The 27,728-nt window shown below is 39.8% G+C and overlaps 1 protein-coding gene across 1 annotated transcript in view; it reads left to right on the top strand.

The window, feature by feature from the left end:
* XPR1 (xenotropic and polytropic retrovirus receptor 1) overlaps window positions 1–27,728 on the top strand; it is a 100,195-nt gene that overhangs the window by 50,681 nt on the left and 21,786 nt on the right. The window contains exons 2-6 of the mRNA XM_026853405.1: window positions 13,742–13,843; window positions 19,569–19,792; window positions 23,674–23,823; window positions 24,214–24,297; window positions 24,762–24,843. Of these exons, the coding sequence (XP_026709206.1) occupies window positions 13,742–13,843; window positions 19,569–19,792; window positions 23,674–23,823; window positions 24,214–24,297; window positions 24,762–24,843 (642 nt within the window). The remainder of the gene's footprint in view (window positions 1–13,741; window positions 13,844–19,568; window positions 19,793–23,673; window positions 23,824–24,213; window positions 24,298–24,761; window positions 24,844–27,728) is intronic.

The following is a 27,728-nucleotide window of genomic DNA, read 5'->3' as shown; positions in this document are numbered from 1 at the left end:
CTGAGGATAGTCATCCTAATCCTGAACTGTGTGCTGTTGCTACTCTAGCTGGTTTATAACCTCTGTTGCAGAACGTTTTAGTGTGTGTCTGCCTTGCATCAATGGAGTGTATGACAATTTGCCGGTAAATGAGGTTTCTTTGGGAAGATATCTGTAGATGATTTATTCAAGTTCATTGAAAATATTGTTGTTCTGTCCATTTGCACAGCCGATGCTGCAACTGGGACTTATAACTCTGGCTTTTTGCCACTGTCATGAATAGGGGTAAAATAGAATTAATTGTGGCTCTGTGATGCGTTTTTTGAAATGTAAATAAGTGACTTAGGAAGTTGGTCCATTTGGGTTTTTTACCCTCAGCATACTTAGAATTTGTGTTTGGATGCAAAACCTTTCTGTTGGCAGTTAAGTCCGAAGTTTGTGTATTCCCTTCCCACCAGGTTTTGTCCTGTAAGCAATAGAAATTACTGAATGGTTCCTTTTGCCTTTTTATTTACCAAGTGCCAGCAGTGCTGTGCATTGAGCCTGGGGGAAATGTGGGGAGGAATCACATGCCTCTAAATCTTTCTTCTCGTTTGGGGTGTATAAATCCTTTTGAAAAGGATTCCAGTTCCAGTCTGGCAGGGATGCTCCAAGAGGAGATACCCAGCCGTTGTGGTTTCTGGCTAGGGACTTGTGCTGTGCAAAAAGAAAGAGATTAGTTTGGAAGACAGACAAACAAACAAGTGCAGTCCTGGTCTCTGTTGCATTTTAATCTTAAACTAAAATTACCTCTTGAACACAGTAGCTCTGTTGAAGAGTTGAAGTGGGCGGCATAGACTTTCAAATCAATGCCTTTGAAAGACCATCTTCTCTCCCCTTGAAGGAAGGACATTTCGACTATAGCTTATTCCTTCCATGTGCTTAAATCAGAGCAAAGCTTCCGATTGCAAAGTGGCATCTGAGGAATGCTACTTTTACTTAAATTGGATTTAAACAAGCCCTTTAAGCACAGGATTAAGAATAAGGGAAGGCAAGGGATGCTGCTTGAAAGTGTGTTTAAAAGAAAACAACTCCAGACTTGTGGAGACCTGCACCGCAGAACTTCTGCTTATCTTGAATTTACCGCAGTGTCTCCAGGCATGCTTCAATACCTATTTTTTAATGAATAGCAGGGTGGGGCTCAGCTGGGTGGCTGTGCTCATGTGTGAGCAAGGAGAAATATAACCTTGGGTAGGCCTTGTAATGTTGTGAGGATCTTACAACATCTATTGCTGTAATAATGTAAGAATTAAAGCAGAATTACTGCCTTGAGTGGATAAGCAGCTACCTTTAATGTTCATTTACTGGTATTTGAACTAAACTTGCATCATTTACAAAGAAAAATGTTGTATTAAATTGTGCAAAATGATTAGGAAGATACTGATGTAAACGCTGATGAGAATGAAAAAGCTGTTATGTTTTCTGAACATGGTCTGACTGTCGAAGTCCCCTGGTAAAACCTTACACAGAGCCACTCTCAAAGCCCCATGTCATTTCTTTGAGATACGTTGGAAACATGTTTTTCTTCATCTGATAATTGCTTACTTATTATCTTCTTGCTGTTTGCTCTTAATAGCTGGTAAAATAAAAAGGGAAAAATGAATTTGAGTAGTGTTCGCTCCCTGGGGGAAATTAAGCCATTGATAGCATGTTTAAAGTAGGTTTGTCTTTGTACTGTGCGTTTGCTGTCCTCCATATGGGGAGCCTGTAGTTGGTTCTGCATCATTTGTTTTGTCTTTCTGGTTGCTCTTAATATTAATTGAAGTCTTTCCCAAGACACAGTGCTGTTAATCTTCCTTTTGTCATTTCCCTCCTCCCCCTGCCCCCGATATCCCAACAAAAATGCTCTCGTGCTTCTGAAAAGAGGTTTAAAAGTGGCATTGTGTGTTGTTGGGGATTTTTTTAAGGTCAGTGGTCCATTTATTCGCCTGGTTTTTATCACCAATATTACTGTTTATATTTCTTTGCCTAAATTCTGAATTTTTTATGTGCTGTAATTGTTATAAGGCTGCAAATAGTTTCCTGGAGTGATGGGTATAGGTCTCTTTTCAGTTCCAATTATGCAAAATGTTTTCAATTAGCTGTAATTCCCTTTTCAGCCTCCCCCCAGACAACCACAGCTGAGCAGGGTGTCTCCTGGGACTCCGGTGTGCTGTGCAGGGGCAGGCTTTCCCCTCCTACGTGGTGTCCCCAGAAGCGTTAGCATCACAAAGCATGCTCTGCTACTCCCTGTATTTTTAAAAAGTTATAAAGCTCCAAAGTACACCATTTCCCTAAAGATTTTCAGCATTACTGCTGCCAACTTAAAGGAGGAGTTATTAGCTCCATCTTGAGATTCTCACAATTTTGTCAGCAGCAATGGAAACAAATTACTATCCTGGACTGCAAAGCTTTTCCTTGACCTTACTCCCTTACTGTGCAAAGTCATAGCGGGTAGTAAAGTGCTTTGTCTGACACTGGTAACTACCGAAGTGGGATGCTGTGTTAGATGGACTGACAGCTAAATGTGAAATGGCAATTTCTGTGGTGCTGTGCGAGGCAAGGAACATTGCCAGTAACTGAGCAAAATGTTCATGTGAGCTTTGAGGTGGTTCTGGCTTTGAGGTTACTGCCTCCATGTGCAGCAACCGAGGACAACAAGGAGAAAGCAGGGGATTTTCCTGACAGAAATAGTTGTCATATAGAAGCTTTTTCAGTAAAGCCTCTATATGACAATTTGAAGCCCTGTGGATGTTGTTTGCTTAGGTAATGCAGAGAAGAGGTACATGCCCTCTGCCTAGTATGGAGAAGATTCCCCTGTTCAAAACAGTGCTGACTCTGGTTTGCCAGTGTACATACTGTATTATCTGCAGCAGGATGAAACAACTCGGTTTGAATAGCTTGGTTCCTCACAAGACGTATTTTGAGGCCCTCTAAACACTGCCTCTGTAGTTAAGCTTTCTTTTCTCCCTGTTCTGCCTTAAACTAACCTTGCTGCTTGTTCTAGGCCTTACCTTGGCCCCTCATTCATACACCCACTGCAGTTTTCACAGCTGTCTGACAGTAGTACATCAAGGGTACCAAGGAGGGTTGAGTATAACCTTTTCCAGCACATCGTTGGTTGATTGCACAGTTGTACCAGAGCAGCTGAGATTGCTGGGTGCAAGGACTGGCTCTCAAAGAAGCGCTTGAGTCCCAAGTGAGGTTTTGTAAAAACTAATTTGATGCCTCTACTTCTGTGTTACTTATCAGTCCAAAAGAATTGATGTGAGTCCAGTTTTTGCAGCTATTTAAGCACTCCTGTAGGCTGGCAGCCTTTCTCAGGGAGCCAGCTGTTGGACTGCTGGGCTTGCTTGTACAGCATGTGCACAGGAGCCTGAACAGGGAATGGTTTTAATGCCAAAAGATGACATTTCCCAATACTCCTGGAGTATGTATCCCACTGGTGACCACCTGCAAATCTTGATGAAGCGCAGAACTGAGATTATACTAGTCTCAATTCAGGCGAGTGTGGTAAGGTTGCACTGGCAGGTGGTGCAGCACAGGTGATCTGCTTGCCAGGCTGCATTTGCAGCAATGACTTGATCACTGTGCAAACGTTGAGAGTTTATTCTCTTATTTCAGCGTAAATTAGCACTTTTTTTAGGACTTGCTCATGCACAATGTGATTTTTGCCAACAATTTAAAAAGAAATATAAACTACATATATATACGCTGTAGAAATTGGTATTTGGTGGAGGGAGGGAGAAAGAAAGTGGGTGAGAAAGCACTGAAAGAACAAGATTTAAATTATGTTTTAAGATGATTCTACCCTGCATTTATCTTGTTCTTCAGATGAGTGGGTGACAGGTTAAGTCTGTTGTGGTATGCACATATGAACCTTTTCAGCTCTCTTCTGGAGAGAAGATTTTCTTCATACACCACTGTCATACCAAATGTCGCCTGCGCCGTGGGGGTTGTGGACAGAGGAAAATGTCCACAAGGGAATGTATGGAAACGTGGACCTGTTGCATAGCTGGTTACATGCAGAGCATCTTTGGTACAGATGAGACCTGTGAGCACAGGTGTCCAGCAGAATGTGTGAGCATATAGGTCCCAGCAGAAGACACCCCTGTAAGGACACACATGGAAGGGGCACTGAGTGGTCATCCTGCCCAAAAGTGCTTTGATCAAGGCATTGCCCATTTCAGAGGTACCAGTACAGCTTGCATAGCAAAATATTGCTGCAGTCACTTGTGTAACACCACGTTGCAGTGAATTCTTACGTTACTTTGTTTTCCAACTTATTTCTTCTTTTAAGCATTTTACCCTTTTACACTAAAATAACTATTTTTATTCCTCTTCAAAATAGGTTAAAAGCTATTAAAATATCTCCGAAAAGTTTTAACATCAGTTGCACTGGAGTATGTTGAGCTAGCAAGTTTGCATCTAAGGGTGAGAAGGCTTTTCCCCATGAACTCGTTGTTACAGAGTTTGAGAAGAAGGGAAGACTAGAGGCACTTGTGCTGCTGGGGCGTTGGCAGGATGTTAGGTGCTGTTGATAAAAAGACCAAAGCTTGGACACGTTCAATCTGTTTAACTAATAATCAAGACATTTGCTGCGTTCATATCAAGGGTATGGGCATGTGATTTCAACTCAAGTGAGTTGTGTTGGCTTTATCAACATCTCCTTGTCAGCTGAGCTGTGGAGTAATGCTTTTAGTCATCTCTCATCACAAGATAGATGTGAGTTGAAGTGGGGTGATTTGATATTCCAGTTAAATCAGTCTAACGGGTAGCTGCTGCCAGAGGGGTAATTTCCTTCTCGTTGCCTTCTCCTGAACTGCAAGGAGCTGTTTCAGAAGACTAAACCATAAGAAACTAGTTTATTGATCAATTAGGCTTGTAATGCTTTTTAATTCTGATGCTGAATAGTTCTCTAAATACTGGATTAATTTACTAAGCTGGTTCAGTGTGGACTTGGATGAGCAGCACTATCAGAGCAAGAGAAGGGGCATGGGGTATGTGTCTGAGAGAGAACATAAAGGGCAGCTGGAACTGCAGCTGAAATTCCCCATCAACTTTGTGTGATTTTCATGGGAAGGAAGAACTTTATCTAATAATACAAGACTTTAAAAGTACATTTTATCACTGTTCCTTTAACTGGCTATAATTGCTCAGTTTTGTTTTAATTCTTACCTTGTGTTTTTGGTTATGTCAGATGATCTGAAGGTTTTAATGAGAAGGTAATTGTTATTGCTCAGTAAAATTCTGGGACTAAAACTATTAAAACTGGAGGCTCAATAAAAGAAGCATAAACAGTCATTTTGTTATGAACCTTTATCTCTCGACAGAAGCCTTTTTTGCTTGATTAAAATATTCAGAAGATTGAACTTACATCTTGATAAATATGAATGCATATTAGAAAAGATTGGAAAGTTTGCTCTTATTTCTCTTTCCATGCCATGAAACTTTGATTTGGGGGGTGGGGCAGGAAAAGAGCATTTGTGAGGTTTAGGGTGAAGGGTCTCTACTATATTCAGCACTGGAGTATTACACTTTCCTCTAATTGCCTCTTGCTGCTGTGTTTCCAGTCCCCATGGTAATTTCTTCTGTCACTACCTTGGGGGCTGGCCCAAAGGCCCAAATCTGTATGACTGAGGTGATTTTCCCCTCCTTTTCCTCAAGCCTACATGTATATTTATTTAAACATCACTTGGCTAAAAGGTCAGGAGCTCTAGCACTTGTACTGATAATCAGCAGAGGGTTTGCTGAATTCTTTGAGTTTTGCCAGGCTTAAGGGAAATGTGGGGTAGGTGAATATAGGGAGAAACTCCAGTTTGAACTTTTAGCACCCGATTTTAAATCAATAGTTCTGGTTTTGTTTTTTCATATTGATGTGTGCTTTTGTGACTTCTTTTGTTTTGCATTTGTTGACTTGGGTTAAGGACCAAGTTGGGCAATTTAGGGAAGTATCCTTATTTCCATTCATGTGAATTAGCAGAAGGAAGATTTTTTGGGATTTTTTTTGTGTCTGTACAGTTGTGCTTATTTACTTGAGGACCGTTCAGTGGATCTTAAAAGCATGAAAACATACTGCTAAATTTTTTAAGTTTGGTGGACCCATCATTGATGAGGGGGGAAAACTATCAGATAAATGTTGCTTAGATTAAAGGCTAATAAAGATCTCTCTTTGCAGAAGGAATGGATGGCAGGGCTGAACCCTTGCCTCACATAGCATCTGTCAGATGTGTATGGGCTAGTTCAGACCTCTTGTCTATAAGATGCTGGAGTATCTCTGCATTACTTAACCTCAGATGTGTAAACTGTGATATGGCTTTTTTGTTCAACCATAATTGCTGATGTCTTGTCTTGTTTAAATGAAAGCTAGAACTCAAGGCAGCAGATCTGCAGCTTGAGGAACATGCAGGTGCGTTGTGTAATCGGGGATCATCCCAGTGTGATCCTGGCAATTCCACAAAGCTGTGGTATCTCCACTTGCATCACTGGTTACTTGTCTAAACTGAGCATACATGACTGCTATGTTTGAATGGGTTCTAGTATGCACCAACTGAGTAAAGTCAACCCTGGTATTCTCCATTCTTTGTCTTCAAGTCTGATAATGGTCAGCGTAAAATTTCATCTGGAGTCTTAGTGATTGTTGACCATCTTTTCTTGACCCTTAAGTGTGTGGCAGTATTTCTGGTCTAGCTTATTGGGAAATTTTTGCAAAAACACAGTGAATCTTTCCTTCTTGAAAAGAGTAGGAATTTAAAGGTTGTTCTTAACCAGAGAAGGCAGCTATTGAGAGTCCTGTCACTATATGATGTCTCCTGGCATCCAGGTCTGTCATACTGTATTAACAATATTTTAATGGTAGATTTTGAAATATTAGGCATTTGTGCCGCTTCTCTTATTTAATTTTTTTTTTTCCTGTCACAAGTTTCTGCCTAGCTGTCCTTCAAATCTGAGGTACCATATAGCCTAGGTTTTGTAATTCTACTGGGAATATTGAGTTTCCTAATGGTACAGAAGTGATGCATCATAAAAGTGTTGAAGCATCATGGTCATGTGTGAGGACAGAATGGAGGTATAATCCCAAAGCTGAGACAGCACTGGCAGTTTGCAAATTCAGGCAGCAGTGGTCAATTATAACAGCAAAACTGGGGACAGCTGGGATGTAAGCTTACAGAGCCTTGAGGTCGTCTGTGCTCCAAAGCTGTGCCAACCTACTTGGGTTTTTTTGAACCTCTCTTGCCTCCCCCCCAGCCCAGCTGCTTGGACAGTAGTTATTTAGATCCTCTTCCAGCAACACCCCCATGCTTTTTACATATCTGCTGAAGGGTCAGAATCTTTTTCCTCTGAATTAAGAGAATTTGAAAAAGGTCAACTTTGCAGCATCATTGCACAGATGGCTTTGTGGAACAGTTGTCACAGTAGTACACACGTAGCCATGCTTCTACCAGGAGACTCCAGTGACAGCACCAGCACACTCTCACCTTCGTGACTTCCCTGTAATAGCTGACAGGCTAGTGCCACCGCCTTTGTTTGCAAAATGACTTCGTATTAGTGCTATACTTGCTTTAAAAAATGAACCTGTAGAACAGCTGTGCAGCTACCCTGTAGACTACCAAACCTCACACTTTGAGCTACAAAGCTCGTAGCCAGCCAACTGGGCAACAGCTGTCTTCTCACATCTGGCTACTGCATTGCCTGTCTTTTCTGCACCTGTCATATCAGGACGCTGTAGTTGCTTTAGAATCTATGTTTAGAGAGTCACAAATATAAATAATTTATAGTAGGCACTTGGTTGAGTATCTAGCTTTCAGGCATTTTTACCAATTTAAAAATCGTAATTTCTAAAGGTATTTTGAAATAGATTCCATTCATTCCAGGTTAATTGATAAAAACAAAATGGTGAACCAAAACCTGAGAGAACTTGTTTTGGTGACCTGCAGCAGTTCTTGCCGCCTCCTTCCCCTACCCACACATAAACACTGCATGTGCAGACAATACAAACCTCGTTTGCTACCTGAGTGGTCATTTTTTATTACTAGATGTAGGGAAATAATTTAATAACCAAATCTAATTTGGGCTAAAGCATTCATTAAGTGGAGAGCTGACCAGCTTATCCGTGATGGTTTAGAAAAGTAGGTATAGCCTGCGGTGAATTTTCTTCAGTTGGTTTGGATGGTTTTTTTAAAAAATATTAACTAGTGCATGAAGCTTCTTTCTTGCTGATTTTTATAGTATTTTAATTCGAGGTCCACTTTTCGGTTGATGGAATAAATTCCAAGAAAGATGCACACCATTACATGTGTATGCACAATCTTCAGCTTAGAAGTTAGGGTGAAATAACATGAATTCCTTATCTGCAAGCAGAGTTGGGCTTCCTTCCTCTTCCTGTAGCTAGACTATGTCCTAGGAAGAAATTTCTGTATCTGTACTTTAAGCACTTAAAAGTTTTCTCATACAGAATTTTATTTGCTACAAGATTAGACATGAAAATGCATGGTGAGTAATTAATTTATTGGAAACTTTCAGTGAGTGATCCCATTTGCAGCTGACCCAAGTGTAGCTTTCTGTTGTGAGGAAGGGAGTTGCTTTGCAGAAAAACTTTTCCTTTCGAAAAATATCCCAATAAACATGAGGATGATGCATTAGAGGTATAAAGGTAATCTTTGTCCTTGCATTTATGAACTACACAGTTTGATTTTTAGCTGTAAAATTTTTCATTTTATTGTGTAAAAGGCTGGGCAACTATAGAACTGTCAAGGGTATTAGAAAATTGTGATGGTTGAGTAGATGGACAAAGATGGTTTAGAGGCAGATACATGTTTCACTATAGTGACCTACTTTTTTAGAATTTTGAGAATGGTAATAAAAGTGGCTTTTTTTTCTTTTTTTTCCCTAATGAGCTGCTGAGTCTAGAAGTATAAGCAGTTACTGTCTTTGTAGACCTGGGAACAAGAAAACTGTCTTTTAAATCTTGTTAATTTTTCAGAGCAACAGTTCTGTTGTTGTAGACCTATTTGAGACCCCTATACAGAGCTATGAGTTAGCAAGAGGCCAAGGATAGGGTGTGGAAAATGTTAAAAGTTTAGTGTATTCAAAATGGTGCTGAGGTTAAATTTGTGATCACCTGTTCAGTATGATTTGGTGTGTTTAATGCCAATATTGAGTTTGACTTTTTTATGTTTACTGAATAGATGGCAGAGTTCTCCTAATAAATAAAATTGCCTCTTCTCTAGCTGAAGTGTTGAAATAACTATACAGATAAAATTGGTTTGTGGCAAACAGCACATGATTCAGATAACTACACCTGTGCTGAGTTCATAACAAATCTAATTAATATTTTTTTAATTAAATGCCCCTTAAAATTCAGCATGATAAAGAGTGAAGGATTTTTTTCACTGCTCTAACAATGAAAACTTTTACTCTGTGTTTTCTGTCATGGAAATGAATAAGCAGAGCTGCCCTGGATGCTGATTGTTTGTTTATACTACAGCTGCAGAAAATGAGAAATTAAATGAAGAGTTGACAGATGCACTGAGAAATGAGTGCTTGGCACAGCACAGGAATGTAACTTGCATGTTAATTTTTCAACTTTAGGCTCTATTTTAGGTGTGCCAGTGTCTGAACTCCCTGCAAACCAGAAAGTGAGGCAACAGGGGAGTGCATCCAGATTGCTTCTGGTTTACCACTTGGCTTTGCAAGCAAAAGCAGGAGCTTTTCAGGCTTACTGTGGTTTTTATTCATAGCAGGCAATTGCATAGGAAGATGAGGTTGGGAAGCTGCAATATTGATCAAACTATCTTCTTCATGGCAACTTTGTGGAGCTTAGGGTAAACGGAGTATTAGGGCTATAGAAAAAGAACAAAGAGAAGGTTACCACTGGCCCTTCTTGGCAGCTATAGCTGGATGCTTTTTAAAAACGGCTTCTGTTGTCATGGAGCTTCTGAATCCAAGGCTGATTTCTGGCACTGTCATTTTCTCATGGCAAAAAATGTTGTCCTGTCCTAGCCTTGGGGGTGAAATAAATAAATAAAGGCAGTAGCCTTGGCAGCACTTGTCCATTATTGCAGCTAAATGAGTGGACTGCGGTGGGAATGGTGCCAAAGGGAAACCTTTTCTTCACAGAGAATTTTGATTTTTTTAAAGCTGGCATCCACCATGGTCTGCAAAATACCTTTTATAAGAAGGTGTTTGACATTTGGAGGAGGACTTTGAATAATTTATATAGAACTTGCTTTCCTCTGAGTCAGCAATGTTTTGAGGTTGAAATAGAGACCTGAATTCCTAATCTCAAGGTTTTTGGAAGGTCTTCCAGTAGTGGTTGGTTTGTGTTTTTAATGCCCATTTTCCTCTTCTAAACTTCAGATATAGTCAAACTATTAAACACCCTTATTTATCATTTCCTGAAGTGGTCAGTAGCACAAAGCAAGATATTGATTAATTTATTTGGCATTGATTATGTTAGTTTAACACTACATTGCTTTGCTGAGCTTTTTGCTATCTTAAAAGGTGATGTTTTCATTGCATAGAAATATTCATGCTTGACTTTGTGGATAAAAAGTATACTCCACTTCCTGATGAGATTTTTATTCTTGGATAGTTTCAGTGGCTGAAGTTTAAAAACTTTCTTGGTTTTACTTTGTTTTGTGAACTCAATGAAACCTAGAAACAAGCAATGACAGAAGTGGTGTGGTGTTTCCAAAGCTGGAAAGCAGTGAGCCTGTGTGCTTTTATTTCTGCATGACTTATTTTTAAAGGCAGGAAGGGATGATTAGCCCATGTCAGAAAGCATCTGGAGGTAAGCTTTTCTGCTAGAGATGTGTAAACTGTTTGGGCTGAAGAATTTGCCCTTCAGGTCCTTCCTTAAGAGTCAGCTCTGTTTTGATACTGCCTGATTACTGTTATTTGAAAAGTTTCAGGCAGCTAGTGAATAAAATCTCTGCATATTAAGTATTGCATAGTAGTTTCTATTGCTTCACCCGCCTGTTTGTGTTTTGTCTGCCCACGCTAGTGACTGTTGGGTCAAGGACTGGAGCTCTCATGGGCAAGTTCAGATTGGCGTTACTGGTAGGGCCCCAGGGTAGGATGTTGCAACTGCTGTGACTCTGCTGTTAGAAGTTACCAGCCCCAAAGCAGAGTTATTTTCTGTCCTGGTGGTTTAGGCTGCCTGCAAGGAGGGATCTGTGTTGAGGCACTAAGGCAAGCAGGAGCATGTGCGTGTTGAGCTTGGCAAAGTCTGTGTTGGGGCCAGTGACCTCGAGCAGGGGTGTAATGACACCTCAGGGCTGCTGCGGCTTTTCTTCAGCAAAGAGTTGGAGCCCTGTCATTTCAGGGTTTGTTTGCACGAGGGAGGGAGCCCTTGTCCTTGGGAGTAGTCACGGATCTGCGAGCATAATCGTTGGATAATAAAAGGACCCCAGGAGCCAAAACTTCGGAGTTTGGAACAGCCTTTGGAGCCCTCACAAATTCTTTTCTACAAGCCCTCGGATGGTGGAGTTGTAAACACCAGTCATTTGTGCAGGACTGTTTTTTTTTTCTGTTTTACTCTTTAAAGCATCATGAAACTTCAAAAGAAGACAGACTTCTTCCATCATTGCCCCTGCAGTCTTCAGTTGTGTTATTTGCTCTTTCTATACAAACCCTTAAAAGCATTACTAAATTGTATGCAGGTTTGTGGCATTTCATCAGTGCCACAAACATAAAAATCAGAAAATTCTCAATGTTAAAAGTTTGTATTTAAATATTCTTTTGATTGATACTACTTTGAGGGTTGTTTTTACCTAGAAACTAATGCTAGAAGAAGATGATTTCTTGGTTATGACAGTCTAGTGTTTTATCTGCTAGTGAGTGAAACTTTTCTGTAGACACTCATCTTCTCAATTTAATAACATGTATTTCAAAATCTATTTCTTGACATTGTCAAGACCATAATAAAATTTTGATTTTTCCTCTTCATAACAACACTAACGTTTTTTAGTCTGTAAGACTGCATGAAAATTCAGGAACTGTAACTACGTATGAAGAGTCTCCTTTATTTCAGCATTAGGAACATTTGGGACAGACTTTTGACAGTGCTAAAATTTGTAATTATAATGTGTCATCTTTAATTTTTTACCATTAAACTAATTTCATTATTAGAAAATTCATTCTGTCTTTGAAATTCTGCACTTCTGAAGATGCTGCGGTGTGTTTTTTTTGTACCAACATGACCGAATTGCTGTTTTAATTTCAAGTTTTGCCTTTAATTATGGAATTGCACATAGTTCTTCCAAAAGAGTTAAAACAGTCCCAGAGCTGGGGGGGTGGGGTGGGGAAGTGTGGATCTGATCATGATCATCATAATTTAGGTCTCTTCCTAACTTTGCTTGTGAGAGAAAGCTTTTCTTTTCCAGTAAGGAAAAAGATAGTTTCCATGCAGTTTCCTATATACTTGCCAGGCAGATTTTAGTTTGCTGTGATGCTAGGTTTGTATTTGGAGGATTACAGTGTTGAGAATCTGGGAAGGAATGGTGACTGAAGCCAGTAGTGAGTCCTCCTTGGAAAGTCAGATGAAGCCTTCAGTTAAAAACTTGGCATTTTCCTTCTAAACACAATTATTTCCTAAGCTGGGATGAATACTTTTCATGGACAGCTTTGTTCTTCAAGAGCAAGACAAGTGCCTAGACTGAGAACCTGTATACCAGTCCCAGCACAAAGCATGCTGCAATGGGACTGCTGGAAAAACTTTGTGGGAAATGACTGACAAGCTGGAAAGGGCATGGCATGAACACATGGCACTGATGGTACTTGGCTTTCTGCTATGGTAGACCCAAGGAATAAAAACTAGACCCCCATCATAAACCCCAGTCTTTGTTGAAGAGGTTTGCTTTCACTAAAATTTGTATTGGAGAACTTGCCAGTGCCCAGGACTGGAGAGCAGGAAATCTTCTGGGGTGGATAAATCTAAGAGTTTAACCCTGACATAGACTGATGGTAGCATGTTGAGGGTGGTTTTGCTGCTACTTAATCTGCTTTTGGTTTTGGTTGGAAGATCTTTGTGATTTTTGCGTTGACATAGCACTTAGGGATATGGTGTAGTTGAGACAGTGTGAGGTTAATGGTTGGACTAGATGATCTTCAAGGTCTGTTCTAACCTAGATGATTCTGTGATTTTTCCCTGATGTGGCTGACCACATGGTTGCAGAAGTGATGTGGGAGGGAGGAGGGGGACCACCTCTGCAGCGGCTGTGTGGCTTTGTGTAGGGTTGACATGGCAATAGAGAGGTAGCTTCAGGGTGATGGAGGTGGCAGAGTGGACAGGTGGAGATGAGGCATGGTCTTCCCTTTCTGCTGGGGTGCAGCTTTAGGGTGGATGACTTTGTGGGTAGGTGAGATGCCATTAAAAAAGGGTTCCTGTAAAAAGAGCAGTCTTGATCCAGGATAGTCCTACAGGTGCAGTCACACAGGCTGGGATATGAAGTGGAAATTAAGCATGTGAGATCTGCAGTAGCACTCAAAGGATCAAAAATGATGATGAGAACTTCGGTCAAGGTGCGGTTAATGCATATATGAGCTTCTCCTTCTCTGTCTTGGCGCAATTCCTTTTAAGGCCAAATATGTGTTACCTCAGAGCCCTTTGAACTTGATTGTTCTTTCTCTGCCTGACAAAGAAGGTAGATTTACTTTGAAGAAATATTTTTGTAGCAGCCACTTAAAAAATGGTTCATATGTTCTTCTGTTACAACTTTTTTTTTCCTATTTTGTTTCATAGACACAGATGAGGACACAGTGAAAAGATGTTTTGCCACATTTGAAGAGAAGTTCTTTCAAACCTGTGAGAAAGAACTTGCCAAAATCAACATTTTCTATTCAGGTAAGGTGCTTATTTGTGTATATTTGTGGAAAATACAGCAACACGGAAAGAGTCTGAAGCTTCCAGACTTTCAGAATAACCACAGTAGCCATGCAGGTCTACTATCAGGTAATTATAGGGCAGGTTTATATGGGAAACTGTTCTTTTTTAATCACAGATGTGGAGCTACACCATGGTATTTGAATGGAGGGAGAGTGAAAGGCAACTGATTTCATTGCTTTGCAGTAGCATCCTGATGAACTTCATGAAGATGCTCTTAAACTTAAGTGGTAACTTACCTATAGGGCACAGTTTCTCAGCTCAGCCACAGTGACAGTCTCCTGTGCATGTTTTAGGTGTGCTAAGCTGGTGTTTCCTGGGCTTGTGCAGGAATAGCTGTCATGGGCTTGCCTGTTTATGGTAACTTGACTGTCTTGATGTGTCCAACAAGTTTTTAAACACTTAACTCTTGCATAAACTCTTGGAACTTCCTGGTGCAGGTCAGCCAGTATTAATTTGTCATTGGCTGTATATAAAATCCTGTTTAGTAAATTGAGTGAAAATGTAATGGTGGTAAGAGTAGGGATTCCTAGGGTTCATATGCCGAAGTGCTATTGTTTGTTGTTTTCCCTGAGAAAGTTTGCTTTCCCATCCTGTGTTTTGGAAAGAAACTTTAGAGTGGGATAACTGGGAATTCACCCTGTAATATTGCTACAAAAGGCTTAGTAATAGTGTGCTCCAGTTCCACCCACCATTACACTTCAGCTCATTTTCAGCCTCTTTTGGTAAGGTTTAAATGGGCTTTCAACTAGAAAAGCGTTTAAATATGGATACAATGACGCATTGACTTCTGCTATACTTTCTCCTAACATGTTGATTTATCAACTTGCTCTGCAAAAGCTGGTTTGTAGCACAATATGGTAGCCTTTTCTATTTCTGATTTTAATCTGGTGACAAAGTTGAATTGTGCAAAGTATTTTAATAAACATCAGGCGATGACTTTATTGCTAGCTAATTTATTGCTAGCAGAATCTGAGTTGTATGAGAATGAGAATAGCTGAAAGCACGATAGATACAGTAACAGTGCACTGCAGCTTGCCTCTGTTCAGCTTCCATGTAGGGAAGTAAATCTTTTTCAGGCCGGCTGTGCCTGCTCTCCTGGCTGCCCGGAGCAGTGGTGTTTTGCTGTAGCCAGGGTGGGTGTCAGGACAAAGGCAAGGGGCAGTTTGTAGGTAGAAGTGATATGTTTTATTAGGCCAGTTGGGATTTACACTTTATAGGCATTTTTCTGCATGCAATTCATAAGGACCTGACTCAGAACAATTTGTTCTGTGTTGTTTCCCTGTGAGATCTGTTTCTATCCCAGGTCTGAGGTAAGGCTTTTATGCTCAGAAACTTGTCTTACTTTTTGAGTTATATCAGATCCCATGTACTACAAGCTAGACTCTGTGGAGGAAGTTCTGTCAATTTAGATGCACAATACAGATTATAATTTTCCCTAATGAGGACTTGTTAGCACACGCACACCCACCTATATGCACCCATTCCAGCATTGTTTAAAATGGCATTAATAATATAGGGCAGGGTTTTTTCAACTTGCTGTCATTTCAAAAAGTTATAGGAGAGAATACATGTAATTTGAAAGTCTCTTGTGATAAGATTAAAATAAGTCTTTTATTTTCAGAAGAGTGATGTGACTTTACTAGTATGGAAACCATTATTAGGGTTATCAACATTAAGCTACATAGAGAAATGTTCCATCAGTGGTTCCTCTTCTTGATCATGTCAGAAATTTGTCATGTTGGACCCTATTGTAACTCCAGGCAAGTGTTGGCTTGGGTTATGACCTGTACATCCTATTTATTATAGATTTATTATATGGCTTATGCACACTTGTCTTTACGACAGTAAATATAGTCCATTTTAAGAAAGCAAAGCTTTCTGTTGATCTCTGCTTCTTCCTCCTTGTGTTTCCCTTCACTGAGGGATCCGCAGTGGGCATTGCCAGGGATTGCCACAGCATGGACAACCCGGTCCTCCCGAGATGGGCTGCTCCCGGACCCCAGCTCCTCCCCAGCTCCCTGGAGCCATTGGGCTTAGAGTGCCTTTGCCTTTACCTTTCACTGTGTACTCAGGTTGTTGGCTCTCATCAAACGTAGCCTTAATTCCCCAGATCATTATCCCAGCTCAGCAGGAAGGGAAAGTGCCATTAAATATATCTGATTTGATAAACAGGTTGTGATTATTTGGACTATGCTCAAGAAGATGTGTACTTGATTGAAAGAAAAAAGAACAGCAGTAAATTTTTCAGTTGGTTCCAGTAGAAGAATGCCTGTTCAAGCGCTAAAGTTTTATTTGTGGCCAGTTTTGGTTTGTGTTTGGGATTTTCTAGAGGGGAGATTTGTTCTATTTTAAATTAGCATGATCAGGATCTGCTTGGACTACTGTTCAGCTAGTAACATATTTGTTAATTTAGGAGCTGCTTTTATTATTTGTAGGAAGCTGCAGCTTTAACTTGGTAAGAAAAATATTGAACATAGTATGTACAAGTAGGAAAAGGAAGAGATGCTAAAAGAGCCTGCCCAAAATGCTCAGAGCCCTGAGCTGGCTAGCTGCGAGGAAGTATGGGCTGTTCAGTTACCTCCTGTCTGGTGAAACAGGTTTTGGTCATAATCATGACCATGTAAACTTAAACCTGGGGTGATATTTTACTAGCTTCTTGCTGTGATAGTTTGGCTGTTTGGGTTGGGTTTTTTTCACGATCCTTATGTGTGAAGTTTAAACTTGGAAAATGGAATCAAAACCAGCTTGGAATTGCATAGTTGAGGTGATAACTCTTTAAATGGTGGGGTTTAGTTAGGATCTAGAAGCATTTTTTGGGCAAAGCTGATTCTTTATTGCAAGCATTTTTGTTGAAGTCTGCCTCAGTTGATTTTATATTTCTCCTTCGTCTATGCTGTGAGATTACACTGGAGCTGAGGGCTCTGGACATCAGATCATGTACAATGCTGCAACATAACTAGTGGTTCGAAGTGTATGCTGCCTTTTGCTAACTCTTCTGAGTGGCATTTTTTTTTTTAAGTCACTTTCTGGAGTGCTAAATTAGTGATAGTGGTGAATGTCTTCAATTATTTTTGGCGTAAGTTGCAAACTGAGAAATTAATTTCTACTCTGCTTTTCTGTTTCCCTAGGCAATACCCTAGGAGGTTTCAAGAATAGCAGCACACATTCTGTCATATTTTGCTTCTGAAATTAATCTTGATGATAAAATCATACCTTAAGATGAAATGATTTGTGTACTGGATAACAAGTCAGTGCAAGAGAGAGGGGAGGAGGTAGAAGAAGGTGGCAGGACTGCCATTTCTCAGGAGTGACAGGTCATTATGGGACTGGGTCAGTTGCCTTTAAAGCCTCAACCTCAGAGGACTGCAATCCCCCACTATGGATAGAGAGGGCTGTATAGAAGACAGCACATGACTCTCCAGCAGTGTGTAATTCAAAAGAATGTTTGCATTTGGAGATGATGCTTTGCAAACAGACAGGAAGACTGCAACAGCAGTTTGTTAACTATTTCGAAGCATTGTTTTTTTCTTTAAATATTGTGTTATTGGGCTGATTTTCTGGACACAGGGACAATTGAACAGTGCTTTCAGTTGAAACATATAAACTCTTCCATATTTAAGAATTTGATCCAAAAGATATCTCAGTGTATCACAGATGGTTTAATATGACATTTTGAATATAGGGAGTGAACTTGTGAGTTTCATTTATATGAAGACTTTTGATTCTAACAGCAACTCTTAACAGTTATCTGTTACTTCTTCCTAAGAGGGTTTCCAAAGTGGTGAGAGGTGGTTGTTTTTGCAGTCTGACCTTGTACATGTTAAATATTATGTCGTAGGCTATGGGCAGACAGTTCTCGCTGTGGGCTGCATTACCTCTGGTGGAATCATTTCAGCTGTAGTAGTTATCAGAGAGTTGTACTTTCCTATCTTTTTAGAACATCTTACTTTAATAAAGTTTATAATCAGGAAAGTTACAGAGAGTTTCAGGCTCTTCCATACTTGATTTTTCTATATTGATCCCCATTTTCTGTTCAGAAAGGCATCCTCTTTCTGGGAAATACCTTCTGCAGAGCACTGTAAAATTATTTACAGAGGAGTTTTGCTCTTAAAATTAACCAGAATTGAATACGATTGTGGAAAAGGTCAGAATTACTCCCATAAGAGGAAATCTTACTTTTGGGGTAGGGAGCAATTGAGAATCACCATGAGGAAATGTAAGGTACTAATGAAGAGGATTAAATTGACAGCGAGGGGACTGTCGGGCAGAGTTTTGGGTGGTGGAGTGGCCTTGGGGCTCTGTGGTTTCTGTTGCAGGGGTGTGTGTCCTGCCAGGTGGAGGTGACTCCAGCTCCCAGCTGTCTGCTCCAGCACTGGGAACCTGCTCGGTGTCTTCCTGGCCAACATCAGCACCCTTGATCTGTGATGTTGCTTATCAGTGGAGATGCCAAAGCTATGAATGAAGTTGTAAGGAGGAAAAAAAGCCTGAAAGAAACTAGTTATACAGAACAGAGAGAAAGATAATGTCAGTTATGCTGGTTTTAGCATAAAAAGATTGTTATTTAGCCAAAAAAAGATTATTTTCTGAATGTACATAAAGCAGCGTGTTTAAATGAACACCTTTTTCATACTCGAGCTATGAGGGAGAGACTGACTTGTTCTGAAAACACATCAAAACGACATTTAAATTCAGGTTGACTGTCCCTTTAATCAGTAAATAATGAGGCAGTGCTTCTAACCTGCATGAGCCTAAACTGAGGAAGAGGGATAAATTATTACAGCAGGTCATGTACAGCAGCAAGTAGTGTTGTAACTCCTGATCAAAGCAGAAGCTGTGTTTGTCTGTCACCGGGAGCTTGGCAGAGGGGTTGCATTGCTCTGAGTTCCAAAATTCAGCGTCACATTTGAAGTATGTTTTTTTTCCTTTGATTTCCTTACTGTCATATAGAAAGTAAACACATAGTAGTGGGTGCACAGATATGAGAAGTGCTTTGCTTACTAACTTGTCAAGTTTCATAATATTGTCTAACAGGAGGTTTTTTTAATGCTTTTTGTGCATTTGCTTTATTTGAACAAGGCGAGCAGCTTTCCTCTGTGTGCACAGTAGACATGTGGTCACTGCTTTGGTATTTGGATGAGACCCTATCTGCCTGGCTGCCTCCAGCTATGGCTCTGCCAGCCTGAGGAGGCCTGGCCCTGCCTCCCTGTGCTGGTTTATGGTCTCTGGCTACCAGCTGCAGCTGTGCAGGTTGGGCTTTTTCCATCCAGAACAGGTATTCGTATGGTCCTTGAATGAGCATCCTCTAGAAATCGGATCCGGTGTGGAAGTCAAGAGGTCTGAGTTCATATCTAATGCTGCTTTAGTCTGTGCTGAAGGGACAGCCCCTTGATTTTAACTATATTAATACAAACTTGTCTGACGTGATGACTTTTTTTTTTTTTGGAGAACGTATATATTTTACATACGAGTGCATTAAAACCTTTAGCAAAAAGGAGCATCATAAAAGAGGTACACAGAGTTGTTGAATGTAATGCTTAGTGGAGGAAGGCCATGCAGTAGGTGATTCAATGCAATGCTTTTTCCCTACAGGCGCGTTATTTGAAGAAAAGATATAGTGCTTCTTATGGGCTTAGTAGGCAAGTTGCTAGCCTCTCATCTGACTTTTCCCTCTCCTTGCTAACAGAAAAGCTTGCAGAAGCACAGCGCAGGTTTACTACTCTTCGGACTGAGTTACAGTCAACTTTGGATGCACAGAAAGAAGCCAGCGGGGCTTCCACGCTGCAGCGGCGCAGAAAGCCGGTCTTCCACCTGTCCCATGAAGAGCGTGTCCAGCATAGGAATATCAAAGATCTGAAACTGGCCTTCAGCGAGCTCTACCTCAGCCTCATCTTACTGCAGAACTATCAGGTACCTGCAAAAAGAGGTGGTTTTACAGAGCCTTGTAAGTGACTCTGTGCTTTGTGTATCCTTGAGTCGCCTCATTCAAGCCAGTTTTTTATTTCTTTTTTAAATTTTGGGCTCCCTAAACATTTTTAATGAAAAGGCAGATGCCTAGCAGCTAGCATTGTTGCTTTTAGCATTGTACGCCTTTGCTTTTTGTTGAGCTAGAAATTCTAAGCTGACCTGCAGAAGGACCTTCCTTTTCCTTCCTTTCCTGGGCTGGCTGACCCCAGCACCCTTGGCCCAGGCATGAAGTCACATCGGGGCTTCCTTCTTCTGTAGTGTGTTGTTATGTGCGGGGCCAGAGCTGGCAAGGTGGGGAAGAAGGTCTTTTATCTAATATTTGTAATGAAACTTGAAATGCAAGCGTATTGTTTCCTCTTGGCGTTACCATGGTAGTGACTGTGACCTTGCTATATCAGAATTTCTTGTTAAAACATCCATTAAAAAAAAAAAATATTTTTAATTCTGTAGGATACAGGCTCCTTTGCCTTGAAGTATGAAAAAAACAAATCTTCAGTTGTACTTGGATTTCTGGCATGAAAGGGCATGGTAAATATTGCAGATACTGATTTTGTTCCAAAAACCTTGAAACAAAAATCTGAAACTATTAAGATCTTTTTTTGCTGGGCTAGCTCTATTGGTGTTAAATACGCTGAAATGCTTTTAAATGTCTTACTGTGAGGGTTTTTAGCTTGTTTAATTAAGAATGTTTGAACTTAAATTCACTACAACTGTATTTAGATCTTTACCAGCATTGTACTGGAGAATTTTACTAAACAAAATTAATAAGAATTAATCGAATACCACTCTGCAGTATGGACAAAACTTAATTCTTCCAAAATTCTGAGTGTCTGTACCTCTCCTAAAGTGATATTATGTCTTTGAGCACATGTCCAGAAACTATTTATGAGCTTCTCAATAAAGCCCTTTAACTGTTAGAGATAGTTTCCGGTTCAAAAACCTGGGAAAGATAGCTGTAGATTTTCAGGAATGGAGCAAAGCAGTATTACTTGCTGTGATTTCTTCACTTTTTTCTTTAAAAAAAAAATTGCTTACTGTTGGTTACAAAAAAATCACTTCTGAGGCTTGATGAAGAATTTAAATAGGGGATGACATAGGTCATTCCTTTGGGAAAATATTTTCCTAATATTCATCAGTACAGAAAGACATCTTGCACACTTACATTTTTTCTTTTTGCTGCTGTGAGTCCAGATCCATTGTATGTATACTAAATACTGGTGTAAACACATCTGAATTTGATAGCTTTCACAGTTTCTGAAAGGAGCAGAGCTTCTTTCTGCAATGTATCTTCAAAGAGAGGATGAGAAAAATTAGTTCAAATTGGTCTTGAAGTTGAGGACAAGTAATACAAGAACTAAAACAGACATAAAACCAAATCCCAGAATACTACTCTGAATCACTTTTGAGCTTAGAATATAAGAACTGGGAACATTCAAGCTCTTGCAGTTTTGGAGAGGAAAAACAGTAACCTTGTGGGAAGATGATGTACCTGAGACCTTCATGTAAGAGATAAAGTGAAGTCAACAGTGGCATTATAAATATCAAACTATGACTTCGATGAAATGCTGACGTCTTGAGTTGGGTTACTAAGAAAAAAAAATCCACATGGAGCAAATTCCTCAGTCTGTTAGGACTGAAGCAAGAGCAAAAGTTGCATGTATTCATTCCTAAGGTACACAAACCCAGTTATCAAGGGAAACTATAGCTTGTCTCCAGGATAGCTGTTACTTGTTTAACTTACCAGTAATTAAATTTCTGATAAAATTAATTTATTGTTAAAGCAATTTATCATTCTAGAGTATGTACATATATAAATAAATCTATTTATTTAAAATAATGTGTAATCTTCAGAAATCAAGTATGTAGTATTTACTTACATATACTGTATATGATAGAGTACATTCATCAGGCAAATAATGGAGCCCTGAATCAGTCTTATTAAACTTATGTGCACTTGCCTTGCTGGTGCATTTCCCAATACATTTGTATACAAGCAAAGATTTTTGAGTCCATTGACAATTCTACTTGATCTTGCATTATATTATTGTATAAATTGCACTGTGGTTTTTTTCACCTTTAATGACAAAACATTCCATTAGTTGATTCACTTCAGTGGATTTGATTAGTATCCAGCAGAAATGGAAGAGTCAGGCTTGGAGAAAGCCCCTTGCCAAATAAAAGCATCACAGATTGCAAGAATAGCAAAACATCTGACTGTGTAAATGATGTCTACATGTTTCTTGTCAGAAATACCACTGTAACCAACAGTGTTTTTATCATGCACTTCAGAGCTGCAGAATTTTTGCAGCCAGAGGATGAAACACTGCTGGAGAGGTACTAGGGTGTCTGGAGCAACCATGCCCTGACAAGCCAAGGCACACCAGAGTTAGGCTGTGATTGCACACATGGCAGATAAAGTGATGTTAGTTCAGGCTACAGAAAAATCTTTCACCAAAATCATCATTTTGTTGCATTTTTTCATTTCAAATTCCTGAAATAGTGATCTGCTCTCCCTGGGATGAAATGCTTTTTTTTCCAATAGAAAGTAATTAAAGTCTCTTGTCTGCAGTAATGCAGATCGTTAATGCATTGGCTTCCTGCTCCTGTCTCTCTAGCCTCATTTCCCCACCTATATGATAGGGGTCTGGTATTAAATCACTCTAAGCATAATTAGATTGAAAATAATTTCAGTGAGTAGTTGGTGCCTCTCCCCAGGGCACTGGATTTTGCCATTTTCCCTGCTTTTCTTTCCAAGCTACTTTCTAAGATATTTTAGAAGTCAATTTTGCCATGGTCTGTCTGCATTCCTGATGTTGCTTGAATGAAACATTGAGTCTTTTGAGTGGTGTTTTCTGTATAATGTAATGCAGGATTTCAGATGCATCTTGTCACAGCAATTGCCTGCAATGTGGATGAGATTTGCCTGTCTTAGTTAGTGTGCATTAGAAGAGTATTGGGTCAGGGCTCGTATATAACTTGGAAATCAACCGTTAATTCTTGTTTTAATGCAGCATCATGTGCTTATCTTTACAGACTAGATAATTTCATCTCCCACATCTGCAAGCCTGAACTAGTTTTGCAGTCATTGTGCAACGTACTCTGTGGAAAAGGATGCTGCTATGGGGATGCACCTGTCTGGATTTAATCTGCAGCATTTACAATTTTTGTACAAGCATTTCCCTTCTCGAATACACTTATCTGGGGAACTTGATTTGAAACCAATATAAAGTTTAAAGAAACTAGAAGTCAGTAGCCTAACCTTTTCAGAAGGGAAAACCTCTTGAAGAATAGGTAACAACTGTGGGAGCTGGGACAAAACACAGCCTTCCTACAGCTTTATAATTTTAAGAGCTCATTAAAATTACAGCTAATCCAGAGACCAGTTGCTGAGTTGTAGCACCTGGGATGTATTCAGTAAGGTGTGCCCAGACAGAGGAAGCATCATGAAAAAACTTCAGGCATACAAGTTTTGAGTATGTCCAAAGGTTATTTGTCTTCAGTGAGGTTTCATCAGGAATGTAATTTCTTCCTGCATTAACGAGGAGAGTAGGAGTGATTTGGCTTCTCAGGGAATATGAGGTTTAGGTAGTTCCCTGTGAATAAGTTATGTGTCTTTATGCCTTGAGTCCCACTTTTTTTCTGTTATTTGCAACAAATATATATTACTTCTAATAAAGTAATCACTCAAAAACTTACTGACAGTAGATGCAGTGAGTTTGATTCTTCTAACTATTCCTTTTTTTGCAAGCACTGGAAATGTAGCCATTTAACTTTCTTGTGAGCTGACTGAGGTTAAAAGCCAGTAACTTTTCCCTTGTCTGCAGAACCTGAACTTCACTGGCTTCCGCAAGATCTTGAAGAAGCATGACAAGAATCTGGAGACGGTGCGCGGAGCAGAATGGCGGGTGGCTGAGGTGGAGGTGGCACCCTTCTACACCTGCAAGAAGATCAACCAGCTTATCTCTGAAACAGAGGTAAAGATGGTAGTCAGGGCACTGCTGCTTTTATAACTAGAAAACTGATGCTACCGATTCCTATAATGTTTTGCCCTCTCTAAGGCTTGTATTCACCAACAAGACAACTATTAATTGATTTTGAAGTGCCACTGATTACTGGCACTGCTTACATAAATTTGGATATGTTCTATTCAGCTGGTAACTTTTCACTCTAAAAAGCTAATCCAGTATTAGCTTGTATTGCATAATAACTTGATGCAGCACAGTGAGCTTGTCATATCGTTGTTACTGTGTATTAGAAGAGTATTGGGCCACGGCTCAAATGTAACTTGGAAATCAACCATTATATTTGGTTGTTGTGCTTACCATGAGAATGAACTTCTGTGATGTATATCTTTATCTCCATAGGAAGTGGTGACCAATGAGTTAGAAGATGGAGACAGACAGAAGGCTATGAAACGTTTGCGTGTTCCACCCTTAGGAGCAGCTCAGGTGAGAGGCCGAATTTTGTAGCAAAGCTGTTTCTCCAACTTGTCAAGGGGCCAAATTAGATTCAACATCAGAACAAAGTAAGCATGCTCCACAAATTGTGAGGGAGGAATGGTCACATAATCTGCTTTAGTTCCGGAAGACTTGGAAGCTTACTTGTCCTAATGCATGCAGACAAGGTAATGAAAGAATGAGATAAATAGCAAAAGGAAATTTGTGCTAATAACATATACTTAGTGTTTGTGTGGTCTGGAATATTTTTCAAAGGATGTTGATGCCCGAGCTCTGTTTCAACATGACAACAACATGGGCAAGAATATTATGCTTAATTTTCATTTAAAAAAAAAACTCATTCCAAGAGCAAGAGTGCAATCAGAGATCAGTACCTCTGATTACTCTGCGAATTAATCTGACTTTGCTGATAACCTATTTACCTCACCTTAATTCCACTGTTGCCTTGTTCACAGCCTGTACCAGCCTGGACTACATTCAGGGTTGGATTGTTCTGTGGGTTGTTCATTGCACTGAACGTCACTGTCATACTTTCAGGTGGGTACCCTCGGCTGGACCCGGTGGTCTGCTGTACCTTGGTTCCCAGATGTTCTCATCACTTAGAGAGCGCCTGGATCTGAACTGAGTTGGTTGGGACGAAATCAGCCTGAGTCAGATCACACTATTGTGAAATATTAGTTCTGCTCAGTAATAGGCTGTGTATATATGCAAGTTTTGGACGTTGAATATATTATGGTTTGTTCTCCTGGCTTCCTCCTTATTCTTTGAGGGATATTCTGGAGGCGCAACATCTGTATATAAAGACAGATTTCTGTTATTGTTCTGCGAACACAGCTCTCACCCGCCTTGAGACAGGGACTTGTAGTACTTAAGTTTTGCATGGCACTAACTCCCTACAGGGCATGAGACCAGACATAGAGCCATGTTAGCACCATGCCACATTTTCTTATAGGAATTTCTAGGATTTCAATGCCTGATGCCTATTAATTTAATTTTTCTTGTTGGCAGATTTTGGCAAGATTGTTTAAAAGCTGCGATAAATTATTGCTTATCTCAGGCCTTGGTTTTATTCTGCTTTGTGCCTTCTGACTTTGGACTCTGATTAGAGTAAAAGCCATGTTAGTACTGTAGATCCAGATACAGTGCTTAATCACAAATGACTTTACTAATTGTGTGTGTGATTTCAGTGGTGTTGTAACTTGCTTAAGGAGTACAAAGGCAAAGCTTACCAAATCAACGTACAAGCTCTTGCATTAGGGAAAACCCATGCCTGTGTTTTGGACTTACAAGAATTTTTAATCAAATGTTTCTATAATTGGATCCAGTCATCTCTTGGGATAAAATGTCTCTATTTGAGAAGGTGTTTGCAGTGCTTCCCATTTGGTCTTCTTACGGTAAAGGCAGAAAGTTGACCCATCTGTGTGAAGGATCCGTTTAATGTGTGGAAGCTGTTCTTTATTCATCGTATCTTTTTTTTTTTTCTGTTACTTATGTTTGATCTCTGTGAGATGCAAATATAATTGAAGCCAGTTGTGTTTGCCTTATCTCGCGGTATTAAGAATGAAAAAGTGACACATTTGTGAGAATGAATTCATAAAAATGATTATATCTCTGAAGCAGATGTTACTAACCTGGTGTGAATAATAGGTATGTTTGTATCAACAGGCATGATCTGATATCTGTACATTACTTTAGATATTGGGAAAAAAATGTGCTCTAACTGCAAAGTGTTTGTTTTTAATTGGACATTACTTTGCTAACCTCTCTGCTACTTTTGCCAAATTGTTTTTATGATTTGATTCACTCAGATAAAATTTTAGTGTTGTATGTGTAGAATCTGTGAAACAGCATTAGAACATGACTTCTAATAGTAAACCACTTCGTATTGCCTGCTTTTAAAAATAGAACAGCAGCATTTTACAACGAGTTCATAATAACTTGGGGTCTTTTAAAGGCTGCAGATGTTACAGTGGCATCTTCCTCTCTGCACACCTTGTTCAGAGCCTGCACTTGCTGAAGGGATGAGTTGGTCAAGTGTCACGTTTCTGCTGAATATAGGCAGTGACTTCATTTGTATTAGATTTAAGTGGAAACAGTATATGAACAGAAAATCTCTTTGCCTCAGGGCTGTAGTACAGAGCCCTGGACTGGGTTGTTCCCATTTGAGACCTCGTACACCTTTGCTGGGCACTTCCCTGCAAGCAGGGTCCTTGAGGGTCTTCAGTCAAACTGCTTGGCTTAGTGAAGACAATGGTTCAGTTAGGAAACATGAAAAGGGACTCAAATCTAGCCTTTACACTGCAGAAGCTAAACTAGATAGGGTCTCAGTGTCAGAGGAGAGAATTTACATAAATACTCCAGCTTCTGTGTTAGTATCTCAGTTGCTTGTACTGTTCAGTATCTGCTTTTTCTCCAGAACCAGCTGCTGTTCTATGCTGCAATAATACTCCTCTACCACCTTGAGAGTCCAGAAATAAGATTAGCAGACCTGAGCTATGGAAGTCATATGCTATACTGTCATACTGAACTGTGTTCGCCTCAGGATAAACCTTTGTCTGGGTGTTCTGTTTTGAATAGCATACAGCACGTCTGTCTTATTCTGTCTGGTCGTTTCTTACTCAGTATTTTTGGGGCCATTCTGTCCTGTGTGGGAAGCACCTCCCTTGATTTTTGTCTGCAGGTGTTTCAGATTAAAATTTGAAAAGCTGCTTTTGCAGTTCCCCATTGAAGACTCATTTCTTTCAGCTTCTTCAGGGTGTCTGTCATTTTTGTCCAAAATTTGACTCTATTTTGCCTGAATCCAGTAGTCTGGATTTAAAGAACAAGTTTCTGAGTCATTGTTCCTTGCACATTTTTCCTCCATAATTTTATATAGTATAAAGTACAGATGCTGAACACATAAAACTTCTTGTTATGGATATGCTTCCTCTGAAGAAAAATTTGAAAAACTTGGGGCTGTAAAAGACAAGAAGGTTTGTGGGAATAAATTCTGAGTGTCAGTTCTGTAAAACTGCATGTTCTCTCCCTTCTTAAAAAGCATGTGGGTAAGAAACACTCCATGAAACTGAAACTGAGGATTCAAATAACTACTTTTTTTGGTGCTTTCCTCATAAAATCCATATCGGGCAACCAGGAGACGGTATTTTGCAAAAAGACTTGTACTAGAGTAAGCTGCTGGTATATAGGGCTTATTGTTCTTTGAAATTAAGCAAATTTGTTTCCAAAACCCTGAAGGCTGAACAAAGGAAGCAACAGGCTTTCCAGTATTGTTGCCTTATGTTGAGTTTTCCGTTTGGGTGCGGCTGGATATTATATTGCTAGTTATGAATATGTATTGCATTACATTTGTATTGAGTTCAGTGATTAGGCGCAGTTTAGTTTTAGTTTTAAATGCTGTAAATGGTGCTTCTTTCTTTTGTGGG

This window comes from Athene cunicularia, assembly GCF_003259725.1.
Source record: "Athene cunicularia isolate RWA chromosome 8 unlocalized genomic scaffold, athCun1 chr8_part1, whole genome shotgun sequence".
Classification (NCBI taxonomy): domain Eukaryota; kingdom Metazoa; phylum Chordata; class Aves; order Strigiformes; family Strigidae; genus Athene; species Athene cunicularia.
This window is presented reverse-complemented; position numbering and strand designations above follow the sequence as displayed.